The sequence below is a fragment of the Haliotis rubra genome, unplaced genomic scaffold (genome assembly GCF_003918875.1).
Source record: "Haliotis rubra isolate DU_JTF1 unplaced genomic scaffold, ASM391887v1 Scf553, whole genome shotgun sequence".
Lineage (NCBI taxonomy): Eukaryota > Metazoa > Mollusca > Gastropoda > Lepetellida > Haliotidae > Haliotis > Haliotis rubra.
Window position 1 is genome coordinate 662,572 of NW_025767250.1, and position 19,731 is coordinate 682,302.

Below are 19,731 nucleotides of genomic sequence, written 5' to 3' on the forward strand. Positions count from 1 at the left end.
ACCTGGTGATTAAACTTATGGTATTGTTTGCTCTGTTGCTACTTTTACCTGTCATTGTGTGGTATTGGTTCTGAGTTAGCAATGGCCCATGAAGCCTATGAATGCCTGTGTTTGTCCGGCAATATACAGTGCAGGTGTGTATAGACCACTGGTCCGTCAGAATGACTCATTTCCCTCAGTTACAATAGTATATTCAGCTTTATATTTGACACATTGATAAAACCTTTTTCTGGCTTGCTTTTTCTGTTCCAAATGAATTTCATACCACAGATGAAGCCTTTTAATGACTATTAACATATTTTTTTATATTTCTGTGTACTCCCATTGTCCTGGTCCCAGCTAGTGCTGCAGGTGGAGGCCGGGTCCCGATCTAGCGGGGCTCCTTCACCTCTCTCCGCCATTAGTTCACATATAGATTTGTTTCCAAAACCATAGTTTTGGTGGTAGTCAGTTAAACTAGAAAAAATAAGTTGAATTAATTAATATCAAGGCAATCTAGACTTGCCCAATCACTTGAGGAGGATTTTTAAACAAAAATTATCACAAGGAGCTAAGAGACGTAGGTATTACAATTAAATGTTACTGTCATCATTTCTTAATATGTATTTTCATGCATCCTTTCTGTTGGGTACATTAGTGAAGAGAGGGATGTTTATTCACTCACTCACTCACTCACTCACTCACTCATTCACTCCATCACTCACTCACTCACTCATCTGGCAGCCGTTGAAAATCTGGTATGAATTGTTCACAAAGTGAGATTGTTTATGAAATATTAAAGCCGGATAGATTTTTAATTTGAAGAATATTGTGTGGAATTGTGTATATTACAGAAGTGAGATGGCACACCCAAAATCTGGCTTGCAATACTTGATTAAATTTTGAGCAAAATCTGTTAGTGCAAATTGACAACAGCTGTATTCCAACAGCTGACAGACATCAATACAATTTGTCCTTCAGTAAAATCCAATAGGACAGTTCATCGATGAAACAAATATGAGGAGGTCATCTATGGGTTAAATATACAAAGAACTTAATTAAGCACCCCCTGTATTTTGGCAATGACAGGTTTTGAACACATACTTAAAACCTCTCTTGGTGACCAGGATGGAAAAACATGAGTTTTTCTGACCCGTATGATCCTTTGACTCATAAAAAATTACAAAATGATTGGAATCCATGTATATTTTATTATGATAATTGCTCATTTTGAAAATATCACTGATTTTCATACAAAACCATGACTGTACAAGTATGGCCCTGGAATGTTAAATGTTGAATTTATTGGTGAATGTGAACATTCAAAATGTCATTTTGCATGTCTTACACGATTCAAAGTCAAAACAGAGAGCAACCTCCATGTGACTGTATGACAGCCAGCACTCTCCTCCTCATACCCCCTGTCAGCCTGATCCTCTGAAGGGGCAGTCCATGCCATTCCTCGTGTAAAGCAGCTTCCAGTTAGGCCAGGCTCTGTATAGGAGGATCCCTTTGTTGCACACCATGACCAATCATGTCCCAGATATAATCCTGAGGGTTAAGATCGAGGCTCATTCAATCATGAGATATGTCAGGGGGAGCTTAACTAAGTTCTTTGTGTACACTTACCACAGTGTCACTCATGAACATGTCACCCATGCATGTTCTCACTGTGATAAAGTCAATCCCCAGAGAGTAAACATTATTCAATTGTGAGACTAAATTCATAAAGTGCTTCGGGAAAATAAAATATAATATATAAATCTAATATATACATACATTGTGTGCTGACTATTAGAGAGTTCTAACATTTTTGGCTCATCTGCATTTTTACGGAATGAGTTCCTAGTTTTCAGAAATTAAACTGTGTTGTGGTTTTAAAATATCAACTAGATCATAGAGCAGATTAGTTAATTAATCTTTGCTAACCTTCCTCTTGAAACAAGTTTAATGTGTTGAGTGTAAATAGTCCCTGAAACCCAAGTTCCACCGTTCTGTGTCACAAAGTCAATATCTGACCACAATATTTGTAGGCCAAGGCTCGGGAAAGTGATCATCAATTTGATAAATAATTAATTTCCTGTCAGTAAAGTTTCTCAAAGTCATTTTGGGCGACAGAGTTCACAGCGTTAGTTGCCAAATCAAACTTAGACCAATGTTTCGACAACTCTCCATGCACTAATTTTCCATCAGTTACCACAGTACTTGACTGACACACATTTCAGTCCAGACACAAAATCAATTTGAAATGCATTCTGAGCTCCCAGTGGGGCAATACACTACACACACTTCCCTGAGAGTTGATCGAACATTCATGCCCTCCACCATTACAGAATAACATTGTTTGAGCAAACCAAACATACCCAGACATGTAGGACCAAACTGTCTGCTGGAGACCTTCCTCAAGTGAAGCTGCTTGCCACTGAATAACAACATGTAGACCTTAATGGCCGCCCAGCAGCATCCTGGTCCAGACAACAAACATGGGTGATGAAGCATTGTAACTGCTCGGATGTCGGTACACAGGATGAGCAGATAGGCCAACTACAGGCACTGAACCAGGGGCATCTATCCCCAAAAGACACAAAAGAATACCCTAATCTGTTGTCATCCAAGGACCTTTTTGGTTGTTGATAGTCACATATTGAAAACATGTGCCTTTTCAAGTCAGTTATCATTACTACATAATGTGTAACATAAGATGAAAATATGATAAATAAGATAAGTTAGTTTGTGTCTTAAGGAGCTATTGTCTGACATGTCAGGGAGACACACAAAGGAATCCTGTCAGTGTCAAACAGTGATATTCTGGTGGACTGTATTCAGCATGTGTTTTCAAGCTCCACAAAGTGTTGTCTTAAATACCTGAAGATTTGTTTCATGGTTCACTCAGTACACTGTGACTATCGACTGACAATCCTCTCCTTGAACCCGTCATGTTTGACCTCCAGCTGCGAACATGCCCATAAGCCATTTATCATGAAACTTTTATTGCCTTTGAAATTTGGTACAACATATGTTTGCTTTACAATCTCACCATTGACGAAATCATATTCCAATGCTGACTTTCTTTAATGCCAATACCAGATTCAGTGGACCAAACAGTTACACTATCAAACAAAGGTGATTAAGAATACAATGGAAGGCAGATGTCAATATAGCAGATATTGTCCCAATAAACAAGCAATATTTGTTTTATCACATGATAACCATGTTCAACAGTTCAATTCCTTTTAGAAATTAATAACCACATATACAAATGGTACTGTCATGCTGTCATGAGTGCAGGGTGTGCAGAGGATATCCATCTGATTGTATTTTGTTTGTTGAAGGCTGTTTTTCTTAATTTCTGTGTATATTGTCAATATCCCAAGGCCCAAATGTGACACATGGGCTTGAGTCAGTATGTATCACTACACTTGCCTGAGGCACCAATATACATCGATCATAATAAATAGTTGCTGAAATTCAGTTTTATACCCTGGTTCTTAAAATAGTTCTTGAACAAAAGTATACTCCAGACAAATGGCAATTTATGGGAACAAATATTTGCTTCATTATTTGGGCTTATGTTGAAAGAAAAGTATTGGCATTAATACATAATAGACAGTATTGTCATAGGTGTCTTGTCTGTGAGTGAAAGACAGGAATAGATAACAATGAGCAGTCTTATTGCAGTGATATTTGCTGACATGGGTTTACAGCTCAACCATCCTCAATGCAGGAATTCTGCATATTTGCAAACTTCTGGCCACAGTACAAGTTTTGAATACACAATGCCATTTAGAAGTTTTGTATTTGAACGACTGATTGATATTCTAAGAGGGCCTTGGATTTTAGGTAAATACATCTTTTTTTAAGCTACAACTGCAAAGTAAAATATTCTTGAATAAAACATTTCACCTTTGTATGTTTTCCACAGGAACACCTTGCATTAATGCATTTTGTGGCAGATCATTTATTCCTTTTCAACCATCTGAAGGAGAATGTTATTTTTCAAGCATCTTCTGCAACAATATATATATTTTTTTCAGTAAAGTCCCAGACCTTAAACCACCAGGCCCCCAAGAAATTGTCAGTCCCCAATACAGCCACAGATCTTAAACTCCCAGGCCCCCTTGAAATTGTCAGTCCCCGAAATAGTCCCAGACCTTAAACCACCAGGCCCCCAAAGAAATTGTCAGTCCCCAATAGAAGTCCATAAAGTCACCTGCTTCCCCTCTTCAAGAAACAAGTTTTTACCATCTGAAGATGTTGACCCTGTTATTGTAGAAATGAAGGAAACCCCTGAACAGTGTGCTCCCTTATCCTAGACTAACATTCACTGGGAGTAACAAGGGAAGACTTGCCCAAACAGTTGGCAGGTTTCACTGGACAAGTGCACAACATCGGGATAATTTGTGAATTCTTCACACTGAGTCCATCACTGCACACATGCATCCACACAAACAGGCACAAATATAAGCTGTTGCACATTTTGATTTTGGTATTGATTTTTTCAGGTGCATGTGATGAAAAGATAAAACCGCCACAAACACTCAAATGCCAACCACCATGCCTAGCAGATAAGTCGGAGTGTATTAATACTAACCTCTGCCGTTGTCGGGGCGAATTGGAGGAACTCTACCACCCTGATGGCACTATTCGACTCTGCGTAATGGACAAGAATCAAACCACAACGATACTCACCACTTCCGTCACTCTGCCAGGTAGGCTCCAAAATCACCACAGGCTTCATTTCTTGTGTATATATGTATAAACTTTAAATGTTTAGTTTGAAAACTTGTTGTGTAAGATTAGTACTTCTTTTAGTCATATGTATTTTTCAGAAACTAACTTAAGTTAAAAAATAAACATTTGTGCCCAAACTATTTTCAGTTTGTCTTCTGGAGACTGTGAGACTTTCATACTCTTGTGGGTAAAAACAGAATAGTATGTTACAAAGATTGTTGTTTTTGTCTTAGAAATATAATGTTTAGTTTGTTTGTTCCCAAACAAAGTTGACATTTACAGGGCATGTCTCATGAAGAATATAACGTTGCTAGGTAATACTATGTGACACCAGGGTATACATGTTACTTGACACAAAATCCAAATGTTTGTGTTATTGTGTTCTCAGCGGATGGTGCCAGTAATATATGGATGTATGCTGTGATCGCAGTCGGCACCATCTTCGTCATCTCAGTGGCAGCTGCCCTTTACAACATGTGGTGAGTGCACACACACACATCTTCATTTCATGTTTGATATTTCACCACTACAGTGTTACACTTGTCAGGTTTCAAAACCTTGCCGAATCAATGTGATACCCAACGTCTCCATGTCACATCAGTTTTAACTTACACCATCAGGAGGATTATGTGGCAGACTGGTTTTACAGTTGATGACGGCTTTACTAAACAAGTTACAGGTTCAGAAGAGTCAGACTTGGGTTTCAAGGAGGTAGATCAGTTATGTTGTAGGGTTATGTCATAGGCTGTCGTGATGGAGAAGATCCTGAAGCGGGGCAGTTCTTAGATTAAAACCTCAAACATTGGTATTGTGTGACCTACCCAAGAATCACAATCAGGGCGAATAAGAGATGCAAACTTACTGCACAGGAGCTGCTGATGCTGTGTCTGCCACTGACTGCCATGGTGTTATATTGTAATGTAAAAAAGATTTGGTTCCTCCATAGTAAAATATTTGTTCCTGTAATAGTGCATGCGGCACAATTATTTCGTTCCGCACACACAGAATTTATTCCGGATAAATAGGAACTTTCACACACATCCTAAAGTGTCTAAAAGAGGGTTTTGTTTGTTGGGGTGGTCTTAAAAATTGGGGCGTGTTTTTGGGGCGTGTTTTTTTGGGAGGGGGGAGGAATGGAAAAGAAGAAAGGATTTTTCCTACGGTATTTGTTCCATATGGCATCATTTGTCTTTATTGTGGGCATTGGTTTCATCGTTTGTTAATACATACATGTGTACTTAACCTTAATGAATATACTCATAAATGCTAGTCTGTCTCTTTTTATCACGACACTTTCTTCTTGGTCTGCTATTTTATATGGTCATTATTGAAATAGATTCCCCAGAATGATGATTCTCAATGAATCTCGTGTTAAAAAGAGTTCACTTTCGTTTACGTCTGTGGAATGTAGTGTAAAAGAGGTTTCAACCACATTGCAGTTTTCATCCATCTGCCCACCTTCAATAGTTTCTGCAACATCAACCATTTCAATCTCTTCCTGTGAGCAATTTTCAACTAGCACAACCTCACTGTTCAAATTCTTGTCATTTTGAGGACTACATGTTGCTGCTGGCTCATGATATTTCTTGATATTCATTTGTTTGTATGTGTTGATAAAACCACCTTCCATAGAGCTAACTTGATACATGGCATTTTCCTTGTATTTGTTTTCACAAATATACTCTACTAGAGCAGTGTATTCCTCTGCCTCCATAATCGGTCTGTTGCACCTGCAGTCTGTGGCAAATGGATGCTTGTTAATTTGATTTTCACCTAGATCTAACATGATTCACGTGTATTTCGGACTAGAGAAATACCTGATTGTTGACAAGTTGGACAAGTCCATTTTGCATTCAATTATGACTGGAATAGGTTAGGCCTACGGTATTTGTTCCTGTTCGATGGAATATTTGCCGTATGTGGAGAATTTTTATTCGTGTCATCCATTCTCTATTTCACAGCATTTATTCTGAACCGGAACATTTACTACACGGAACAAATTCATGTTTACAGTTACCCATCAGTGTTGACAGTGGGCCCTGCTGCCAGTCAGTGTTATGTGTTCCAGAGTCAGATATACTGACTGCCATGGTGTTACATTGTAACCATCAGTGTTGACAGTAGGGCCCTGCTGCCAGTCTGCCAGTCAGATAGACTGCCATGGTGTTACATTGTAACCATCAGTGTTGACAGTGGGCCCTGCTGCCAGTCAGTGTTATGTGTTCCAGAGTCAGATATTTACTGACTGCCATGGTGTTACATTGTAACCATAAGTGTTGACAGTGGGCCCTGCTGCCAGTCAGTGTTATGTGTTCCAGAGTCAGATACTGACTGCCATGGTGTTACATTGTTACCATCAGTGTTGACTGTAGGCCCTGCTGCCAGTCAGTGTTATGTGTTCCAGAGTCAGATACTGACTGCCATGGTGTTACATTGTAACCATCAGTGTTGACTGTAGGCCCTGCTGCCAGTCAGTGTTATGTGTTCCAGAGTCAGCAGCAGTATTGCCATAAACCAATGCAGCTTTTGAATTTGTGGATAACAACTTCTTGTTTCTAGCAAAGAATGACACTATGATGTAGATTCTTACACTGATATCATTCTGATAGTGATCTACAGAAACTATATCTAAACATCACCCCCTGTATAAGACTTGTCCACAAAGTTGCATGCTTCATATTTTGGTCTCTCAGTGAGTTGATTGGGATGGCTTGAGGTTGATTCTTCATTAGGCCAAATTTAATGGTTAGAGTTTCATCTTGCTATCCCTTGCTATTACAGACCCATGCCATTATATCTGTAGAGATGCTATGTGTTCACACCTCTCTGTATATAACAGCATACATCATAAGGTTAGTCCAGGCAAATGCTCATGTGAAGATGCATCTATTGTTTCAAAGATATAACAATGAAGACCTTCTTACTCCATCTTTTAAAGGAAAATCTATTAACTAATATATTGTTGGCTTTCCATTCCTGCTGTCGACTCATCACTATCTGTGATTAGAGATTGCTGATCTCAGGGCACAGAGGAAATTGAATTTTGAGGACAAAATCAAATCAACATGACCTGTTCTCAATATGAGATGGATATGAATGATAGTCTGTCTTGCCACATTGTTGGTGGGGGTCAAGTTTAGCCATTAGCAAGATATAAATATTATTTTTATGTAACACATCCACATGAAACAACCGCGCCATCTCTGCTTCATCCACTGCATTAGGTTAGTGCATGGCTGACGAGAACAGCTCATGTCCCATAACACTGACGTTAAGTGAAACAGTTCAGAAAGCTTTTGTTACAGCTCTTGTAAAAAGACCACATATAAGGAAGTTTTCTCTCCTAATTCTTATTACCTAGTAAATGAATTGCAGGAGACTCTGTGACAAATGATTTGCAAACCATTTGTATTTAATTTAGGCCACACTCATTTACGGAGCTGATTGGCTGATAATAGAAAGGACAGGACTTGCTTGGCACTATTGCGCTGAACTGTCATTCTATTGTCTATGTTTTTCTGTGTGTTAATGGTTGCTGACAAATTCTTTTAAAAGTAGAATTGAACAGGTCCCATACATACCAAATGTAGATAAAACACCCCATTGCTGTTCCAGCTGTGAAGATCTGGGTTAGAATTGATCTTCAGCAACCCATGCTTGTCGTAAGAGGCGACTAACAGGATCAGGTGGTCAGGCTCGCTGACTGGGTTGATGTCATGGTATCCCAACTGCATGGATTGATGCTGATGATGTCAATCACTGGATTATCTGGTTCAGACTTGATGATTTACAGACTGCCACCATATAGCTGGAAAATTGCTGAGTGCGGCGTTAAACAACAAACAAAGCCATCAGAAAGACTACAACATCTAACGGGGAGGCCAGGCCCTGTGGCTGATTGTGTGTCATATGGCACAGATTGTTCCTCATGCTTTCACTCATTGGTTTGCTTCATCTTGAAATTTACACAGGCCACTGTTATAAAGCTGGAATATTGCTGACCATGCCATTAAATGTTCACCCACTGATTCGACAAGGTTGATGAGTTGGTCCTGTTGGTAAAGTGTCATCTGGTCACACTGAGTTCTATGCTCCACGGACACGAAGCTTATTCTTAGTGTGCCTTTATTTGATATTATGTAGAACTTGCTAAAAGGATTGCAAAACTCAGCCAGAATATTTTTTGTATTTTGTTCAGTTTATTTTTTTTACTATATTTTTCTTTTTGTTTTTGTTTAAGATTTTATGACATTAGGCACAATGCTGAACTCAACAGGTTCGACATAATGTTGTAACTCTTTGTAAGTGAAGAGTAATCTGATGCAAGTTGGTTGATGTAAGCCCCAGCTGGGAATTGACTGTAAGGCCAACTTACATTGTTACCAAACAACAATTTCACATGATAATGGGTTGAGAGTCCAGTTTTTATGTGGTAGGTCCTCGGAGGACATTCTGTGTTTAAAATGTTCTATAGAAATGGTAGTATGTGTAAAGGAGGAAATGCTGTTCCTGGTATAGAAAAAGTATGTTATTTTGGGTTGGATGTTATGTATGTTTTTCATGATGACTTATCTAACCTTCATCTGATTCTGCTGATGGTGCAGAGACTGGTTAGTCTGCAGTGTGATCATCTAAAAGCCTCAAACGTTTTATAGAATCTTATCTTATGTTTGTTGAGTAGTTTCAGGTCATGGACCTTTAGGACATTGTCACAGGAGCATATGAATGACCATCTAATCTACAGAATTAGATCACAATATGATAACAGAGAGTTGTTTCTGGAAGGGAAGGGTGACAGAAATCAATAACCTGCTTACTGTATGCATGATCTTTGAGATGAGGAACCTGGAGAGGAGCATGTAATGGAAAGGATGTAGGTTTTGTCCTTCCATTTGGGGGAGAGTTTCAACACTGCCTGGCAACTGATGATCACCCTGCTTCCAGATGCTGGGTGGTGCCACCACCCAGCAATTGTTTTCCCATTGTACAGAGTGTTTTCACAATGACATTCCAGTGTGTGGCTGATCTGTTCAGTTTGTTGATGTGCACATTCTCTGTGTTTGGCTGATCTGTACAGAAGTTTGTTGACAAGTGTTACAGTAATTTTACTAGCAGTGTATGAAGCACTGATCTGCTGGGCTCAGATAAACCTGGAATATTGGGCCATAAGCAACATTCATTCCATAAATATTGTACACAATTATTAAAAAGGAAAGCAATAAGTCATGTACTCTACAGTAGTCAATGTAGTTGTCCTATCTTCGTCTAAAACGCCACTGCAAAGTTCCCTGTTGAGCCAAGGAAACTACTGAACCTGATGTCTGCCCTGGTCTGTCCTTGACCCCTCGAGCAGTTATCCCCCCCATGAGACATATAGAATACTAAATGACCTCCGTGTAATGGGAGAACTATTCACAAATTGGTAATACACTGAAGTTTTGTAAGATATCTATTACTATTCATACCTTTATAAAACCAATTTGGTTGAATTATATGAGTTCTCATAATAAACTAGAGCGATTGTATGAATGCAGTATGTCACTCTCCTGAAGATAGGCAGTCATCTGGCGGTCAGCAATCGAGAGTTCAACAGAATATAACAACATCAAACACATTTAAAGTGAAGAAGTAATTATTGAATATTTGAAAAGGGCCTACTTTGAGAATTCAGCACCACAAAGTTACAAAAATGTCAACCCCATGATGCAGTTCGTGAAATTTTGTTGCAAGCTACAGTGACAAATAACTCCCTGCGACATCAACATCAACAACAGCGTTGCTGGGGTCATTGTTTCCTCTCAGTCATCTGTCCTACCCACATGTGATGTCATTAGATAAGTCACGCAGTGTTGAGTGTTTTCAGTATTTGTTATGAACCTAGTTCTGCCAGTACAAGAACACACACTTTGCTATGAAACATGGCTTTATACAAGCTTGTAGTGGTATCTTCAATATGGCAGTGAAAGTGAATGAAAAAATACTCTCTACAAATGACTCTACTGAAGTTTTCAAGATGTTTTCTGATGAGGTTATTCTCAGTGGATGGTACATCTCTTGGTGAAACATCTGTTGCCATGGGCCAGTAATGATCACAAGTTGTTCCTATTAAGAAGCAGTAAACACGATGGATGTACTGGAACATTGAGTTTACATAAACCAATAACCGGAGCATATTGAATAAAACCATTTATCCTGAAACACCAGACCTCATATGAAATATGGATTTTGTCTTGTATATTTTCTGTTGGCTTTGTTTTCATTGGTCACATATATATTGTGTTTGTGGAGTGTTGAATGTAATAACATATACATGTACAAAGTCATGCATGGAAAATGTATGAGATCATATAGCATTGTGCTTCCAGGCTTAGAGACAAGGGATAGCACAATAGACTCTCATCTATAGTGATTTGTTTCAATTATCAGGAAACATTGTGGCATATTGTTGTATCTTGAGAGTTGTAGTAGCAACAAGTGTGAATCTTGAATATCTCAATGTCATGACAGTGTTTGTTCTGTGTAGATTAGAGTCATCATATCACAATATGTACAGTCATATGTAGTTTATAAACATCATATCACAATGAGTACACATATGTAGTTTATAAACATCATATCACAATGTGTACACATATGTAGTTTATAAACATCATATCACAATGTGTACAGTCATATGTAGTTTATAAACATCATATCACAATGTGTACAGTCATATGTAGTTTATAAACATCATATCACAATGTGTACAGTCATATGTAGTTTATAAACATCATATCACAATGAGTACACATATGTAGTTTATAAACATCATATCACAATGAGTACAGTCATATGTAGTTTATAAACATCATATCACAATGTGTACAGTCATATGTAGTTTATAAACATCATATCACAATGTGTACAGTCATATGTAGTTTATAAACATCATATCACAATGAGTACACATATGTATATAAAGTTCATATAAAGTATCACAATGTAGTTTATAAACATCATATCAATATGTAGTTTATAAACATCATATCACAATGTGTACACATATGTAGTTTATAAACATCATATCACAATGTGTACAGTCATATGTAGTTTATAAACATCATATCACAATGAGTACACATATGTAGTTTATAAACATCATATCACAATGAGTACACATATGTAGTTTATAAACATCATATCACAATGAGTACACATATATAGTTTATAAACATCATCATATCACAATGAGTACACATATGTAGTTTATAAACATCATATCACAATGAGTACACATATGTAGTTTATAAACATCATATCACAATGAGTACACATATGTAGTTTATAAACATCATATCACAATGAGTAGTCATATGTAGTTTATAAACATCATATCACAATGAGTACACATATGTAGTTTATAAACATCATATCACAATGAGTACACATATGTAGTTTATAAACATCATATCACAATGAGTACAGTCATATGTAGTTTATAAACATCATATCACAATGAGTACACATATGTAGTTTATAAACATCATATCACAATGAGTAGTCATATGTAGTTTATAAACATCATATCACAATGTGTACACATATAGTTTATAAAAGTCATATCACAATGTGTACAGTCATATGTAGTATATAAACATCATATGACAATGTGTACACATATATAGTTTATAAACATCATATCACAATGTGTACAGTCATATGTAGTTTATAAACATCATATCACAATGTGTACAGTCATATGTAGTTTATAAACATCATATCACAATGTGTACAGTCATATGTAGTTTATAAACATCATATCACAATGAGTACACATATGTAGTTTATAAACATCATATCACAATGAGTAGTCATATGTAGTTTATAAACATCATATCACAATGAGTACACATATGTAGTTTATAAACATCATATCACAATGAGTACACATATGTAGTTTATAAACATCATATCACAATGTGTACACATATGTAGTTTATAAACATCATATCACAATGTGTACACACATATGTAGTCATATGTAGTTTATAAACATCATATCACAATGTGTCACACATATGTAGTGTATAAACATCATATCACAATGTGTACACATATGTAGTTTATAAACGTCATATCACAATGTGTACACATGTGTAGTTTATAAACATCATTTCACAATGTGTACACATATGTAGTTTATTTACGTCATATCACAATGTGTACAGTCATATGTAGTATATAAACATCATATCACAATGAGTACACATATGTAGTTTATAAACGTCATATCACAATGTGTACAGTCATATATAGTATATAAACATCATATCACAATGTGTACAGTCATATATAGTATATAAACATCATATCACAATGTGTACAGTCATATGTAGTTTATAAACATCATATCACAATGTGTACAGTCATATATAGTATATAAAGATCATATTACAATGTGTACAGTCATATGTAGTTTATAAACATATCCTAGCACACACAGTCAGAGTTAGTATATAAAGATCATATCACAGCATACAGTCAGAAGTAGTATATAAACATCATATCACAGCATACACAGTCAGATGTAATGTATAACATAATATCACAGCATACACAGTCAGAGGTAGTATATAAACATCATATCACAGCATACACAGTCAGAAGTAGTATATAAACATCATATCACAGCATACACAGTCAGATGTAATGTATAACATAATATCACAGCATACACAGTCAGAGGTAATATATAAACATCATATAACAGCATGCACAGTCAGAGGTAGTATATAAACATCATATCACAGCATGCACAGTCAGAGGTAGTATATAAACATCATATCACAGCATGCACAGTCAGAGGTAATATATAAACATCATATCACAGCATGCACAGTCAGAGGTAATATATAAACATCATGTCACAACATGCACAGTCAGAGGTAATATATAAACATCATATCACAGCATGCACAGTCAGAGGTAGTATATAAACATCATATCACAGCATGCACAGTCAGATTAGCCATGTTTTGAAACCTGATAAAACACCATCCCAATGGCTGCTATTTCTTGACTCCATCATAAAGGCAATGCTGGGGATGAACAGCACGTCTTTAAAGGACCTTTATCTGTTTTCCCCAGAGCACAGGGATTAACCTTTGTGTGGATTGTATTGACCAGGAAAAGATCCATACTTATTCAAGCATCACTATTAGCACTGGATCAACATGGGTTGTAAAAAGACTTTGTTTTCCATTTTAATGTAAATGTTTGTATAACATTTTTCTTTACCTCTCAATTGATGGGTTTTTTTTCTGAAATATTGTTGAAGTGTCATCAACTTAAATCATATGAGGTACAGAGGCTTGAGGCATCAGTTAGCACAGTCCAGTTTAGATCTTAAAATAGTCCACGTTTTGAGTGCGATGCTGGTCTCGGCTGTCTGCACATTACTTTAAATCATTCTGAGATGGGTATAAAAACAACAAACCAATGAATCTAAAGTTCATTATCTGTCAGATAGCTACAGGTGGACCATTAAGTCTTCCCAGTGAGTGACAGCACCACTGGTTTCAGCAATTGGCTGGCTGAGGAACAACATGGCACAATATGACATTCACTGTAACTGGAATGATGGAATATGTTTGATTCAGTTTATGACGAAAGTTGACCATAAATTTCAACTGATCTGTTTGTTTTGAATTGATATTTTTCATACTCGAGGAAATTTGAATGGAAGATCTGACATTGAAGTTTTCTATAAGTGATTTATATTTTGATAACAAATCTTTTCCATCAGGTTATTGATTTCATTGATAATTTTACAGTTTATTATTTAAATGCAGCATTAAATGAACATTGTGAAGATGCTGAAGGATTTAAAACAGAAATGCATATTACCCTGAATCGTTGACGTGAGAATGTGAATGTGCAATTTTGACAGCAAAAATCAATGAACAGCATTTTCCAATGTCCCATTCATTTTCTTAAATTAGTACGGAAATATAATTTTCGTCTAACATTATCCAATTCTGCTAATGTAATTTGTGCTCTGTATGACAGGCCTTGTGACAACAGTGAGTGAGTGAATATAGTTTTGTGCCACACTCAGCAAATATTCCAGCTATGTGGCGGCGTTCTGTAAATATACAGTGTTGTGTTTATCACTTGATACTGGATATGGGTTGTCATCATCACAGTCTACAGTGTTGTGTGTATCACGTGATACAGGTTATAGGTTGTCACTGATCACAGTCTACAGTGTTGTGTGTATCACGTGATACTGGATATGGTTTGTCACTGATCACAGTCTACAGTGTTGTGTGTATCACGTGATACAGGTTATAGGTTGTCACTGATCACAGTCTACAGTGTTGTGTGTATCACGTGATACTGGATATAGGTTGTCACTGATCACAGTCTACAGTGTTGTGTGTATCACGTGATACTGGATATAGGTTGTCACTGATCACAGTCTACAGTTTTGTGTGTATCACGTGATACTGGATATAGGTTGTCACAATCACAGTCTACAGTGTTGTGTGTATCACGTGATACTGGATATAGGTTGTCACTGATCACAGTCTACAGTGTTGTGTGTATCACGTGATACTGGTTATAGGTTGTCACTGATCACAGTCTACAGTGTTGTGTGTATCACGTGATACTGGATATAGGTTGTCACGATCACAGTCTACAGTGTTGTGTGTATCACGTGATACTGGATATAGGTTGTCATGATCACAGTCTACAGTGTTGTGTGTATCACGTGATACTGGATATAGGTTGTCACGATCACAGTCTACAGTGTTGTGTGTATCACGTGATACAGGATATAGGTTGTCACTGATCACAGTCTACAGTGTTGTGTGTATCACGTGATACTGGATATAGGTCACAATCACAGATCACAGTCATGATACAGGTTATTGTGTATATCACAGTCTACAGTGTTGTGTGATACTGGATATAGGTTGTCACGATCACAGTCTACAGTGTTGTGTGTATCACGTGATACTGGATATAGGTTGTCATCATCACAGTCTACAGTGTTGTGTGTATCACGTGATACTGGATATAGTTTGTCATCATCACAGTCTACAGTGTTGTGTGTATAACGTGATACTGGATATAGGTTGTCATCATCACAGTCTACAGTGTTGTGTGTATCACGTGATACTGGATATAGGTTGTCACGATCACAGTCTACAGTATTGTGTATATCACGTGATACTGGATATAGGTTGTCACTGATCACCGTCTACAGTGTTGTGTGTATCACGTGATACAGGTTATAGGTTGTCACTGATCACAGTGTTGTATATCTATAGTGTTATAGGTTGTCACTGATCACAGTCTACAGTGTTGTATATCACGTGATACAGGATATAGGTTGTCACTGATCACAGTCTACTGTGTTGTGTGTATCACGTGATACTGGATATAGGTTGTCACTGATCACAGTCTACAGTGTTGTGTGTATCACTCGATACAGGTTATAGGTTGTCACTGATCACAGTCTACAGTGTTGTATATCACGTGATACAGGATATAGGTTGTCACGATCACAGTCTACAGTATTGTGTGTATCACGGGATACAGGATATGTGTTGAACATCAAATGTTGTGTGTTGAACATCAAATAAGCTGCAACTGATATGAAGTTATGCATTCTACACACTGGTCTAACACTTACAACCTGGTTAACACTCAAAACACTGACGTCAATAAGCAAAAGTCGTAAACAAAACATGTTAACCTCCAGAATCTGGTCATGTGGAAGGAGTGTGTTATTTCTCCAAATATTTCACTAGATGTATACTTCAAGGGGCTATCTTATGTTTGAAAATGACTCTGCAACACTGTCATAGCTTGTTGTGTGTTTGGTAATTCTGTTTGGTGACCTTGTTTGGTGATACTGTTGACCATTTTGTCCTAGACAGTTGTTGTAACATTGATGTTCAGTAAGTCACTGTTGTAGGATTTGTGATTTATTACATTCATTTTCATTTTCTTCTGTTCATCTTTTATGATTTAATTTGCCTCTGTTTTGTATATTTCCCACTTTGTTTTGAATGTTGAAAGTATCTTTAAGTATGTCATAAACTTATTCAGAAATATTATATTGCTAAAAACTCTCATATACATCTAACAAGTTTTGTGATGTCATGTATTCAAAATGGTGTTTGACTATTTACATTTGGGGCTTTGTATGTTCTATGAAATCATATGGTTGATAGTTTAATGTCCTTATAGGTGTTTAAGGGTTTTAGTTCTTCAAACAAACACCTCCATACTGACTTTGTTTGAATGATGGGTGAAGGTGTGTTCTCTAATGCATGTATTTCTCTATGCAAACAGTTCCTAGGAAAACATTATTTTACAACATGTGATTCTTGAGGCCCTGGTTATTATTGTAAAATTAGAAGACTATTAGTTAAATAATTCTATATTTTGACAAATAATTAACTTTATTTTTCAATCTGTAATAGCAGACCAATAATGATGAAAACAGATTTTCATCTTTCGAAATTTTAGATTGGAAAGAAACTTAAAAAGAAAGTATATTTTCAACATTCACTCCCCATTTTGTGTAAGCTTTTGTCTCAGTTTGTTTCTCTTTTTTTTGCTTTTTAGTGAGCTGTTCCGTACCGGTCCACGTCCAAGACGTCGTGATGGCAAATCCAGCCAAAATGACCTCAGAAGTTCTCAAAATATCAATGAGAAAAATGCAGAAATGGACGCTCTATACAAGCAGTGCAACCAGTCAACAAATGACCTGAATAAAGACCTTGAAAAAGTCCCTGACCACATGCAGAATGTACGTCTGCTGCATGGAATTACGGCTGATGAACGTCCAACCAGGACTTCTTGTCCCCATGTGTCGCAAAGATTTTACGCATGTTTGTTTTGTCCAAAGAATCATGAAAGTTCAGAAAATGAACTGAATCAAGCTAACCTTACTAATGAGAGCACTGAGTTGACCATACGATCAGCATGCCTTTCCAACCGTGAACTTGATCTAGATCTACCATCCCCTGTGTTGTATTCTAACATTGGAGAGTTGCAGTTTCATTCCAGCATGTTAGAAGACATAGACAGACACAATGTTCCCAGTAGGTCTTCTGTAGATCATTGGAATGAAGACAATTCCTTAACCTCACACTTTGAACACGACTCCTATGCATGCAGCCTTAATACAACTCAAAGTTTTGATCGTGAAACTAACAAATCAAGTGATTCAAAGTTATTTGGAGATGACATTAGGCGCGATCCTAGTATAGTTAAGATGCAGAGTCAGGACTCTAATGATGAAGCGGTATTGTCTTTGTATGCGTTGCCACATCGGTCCCGAGCTGCTGTGCACTCACCAGAAGACAACAGGGAGTTGGGAAGAAACATGTTAGAACCTACCACACACTTATGGCACAAAAATCTCCGGCCCGTGAAGCCGTTGTATGGTGCCAGAACCAGAGATGAAGTCAACCTTGATAAGAGGGATCCTCATGCTGGACCTCCTCCTCCAGTTCCTCCACGGCAGTACAGTGAAAGGAGCTCGCCCAATGGGAGTTCAGAGAGACTTGATGTGCATAGCCTCAGCGCAGGCAATATCTGTGATATGGACAGGAACTCACGAAGAGGAGTTGCACAAAGACCATTTTGGTCACCCCCGATAAAAAATGATCGGACACATCCCGTTGACATGCGTGAATCCCAGAGTGTGAAAACAATCCCAGTGTTGAAAGTCAATGGTGAAATAACTGTGGACAAAAAGGAGACAACTGTTTAATGTGTCCGTCACACATCATGTGCTTCAGTTGTTACACAGATATACTACTCAAAACAATTGAAGAATACGATTCTTTCCGATTAGTATTGAAAAATCAACATAGTAATCTCTCATGCCATAGTGACTGGTCACCAATGTAAGGTCATGAAAAATGACAGCAAGAAGGAAAAGGCCTGGGAGATCAACAAGACTGATCCCAACTACAGCATGTTGGCTTGAAAATATGTCTTGCCTTTGTGGTGGATCGGAAGGAAATGTTACATAAAATGGGGGAGGGGCAGCTAAAACTAATACAGAACAATCCCTGTCTGTAGTAAGATAACATTCCCTTATGAAAGAATCAGGTTTTCTATCAATTATTTTGAGTAGTAAATACTGAGGGTGAATAAGGGAATGCATAAAAATAGAAGAAAAATTCATAGTTGCATTTAAATATGGATAATTTATCAAGGTACCCAACACTAGTGAAATGTCAGTAGTGAATGTGTAATCATATTGCCGACTAAAACGAGATGAGTTAGCCTAGTGGTTAAGGCGCTGGTTCATTGCACTGGTGGAATGATGTTATAGTTTGATGTCTGCCTTAGCTGGAATATTGCTGCAAGGCCGGCAGCCATGACACTCTTGCTACTCATTCCCAGCTGATCCAATGAGTTCATCAGAAGACTCCATCCTACATGTGTTGAATATTTTCATATTTTCAAATTAATCTAGTTTTTGGTGAGATTAGCTGATAAACTTTATAAGTATGTGCTTGGTTGTATGACATTTACACGGTTGTTATTCCACAAGTCTATGTAATAGAATAATATCATAATTGTGTTTTAAAAAGGTAAAAGTATTTGGAGAAAATATATCTAACAAATTAGAAGTTAGAGATTTGACAACACAGTGTATAGTTTGTATGGTGCTAATTACAAGCTTTTGTTGTCCTTGCAGTGTCACTAAATTAATATCATGTGTGAGTTCTAATCCAATGAATCTTCTCGTAATGTAGACTAGTACCATTATTTGCTGGCTTATCAGTTTAGTAAAGAATCCTTCCATTGAGACTGCTGCTGTGTTAACTACCCAAATACCATATTGATTGTAGATGTAGTCGCGATAGTGTTACCAGTAGAACATGTTTGTATCTTTAATTGAAATGTTTTCGTTTTACAAATAACTCCCCTACTGTAACATAGTCTCACTTTCAACGACGTACAGCTGTGGTATTCCAGGAGACTAATCATATAATGTAATCCGAA

General features: G+C 37.2%; 1 protein-coding gene across 1 annotated transcript in view; it reads left to right on the forward strand.

Moving 5' to 3' along the window:
• LOC124253804 (thrombospondin type-1 domain-containing protein 7B-like) overlaps positions 1–19,142 on the forward strand; it is a gene marked incomplete at its 5' end in the record, with an annotated part of 166,278 nt that extends 147,136 nt beyond the window's left edge. Inside the window, 3 exon segments of the mRNA XM_046687653.1 lie at positions 4,482–4,688; positions 5,099–5,189; positions 17,332–19,142. Coding sequence (XP_046543609.1) covers positions 4,482–4,688; positions 5,099–5,189; positions 17,332–18,484 — 1,451 coding nt within the window.
• Positions 19,143–19,731: the final 589 nt, after the last annotated feature.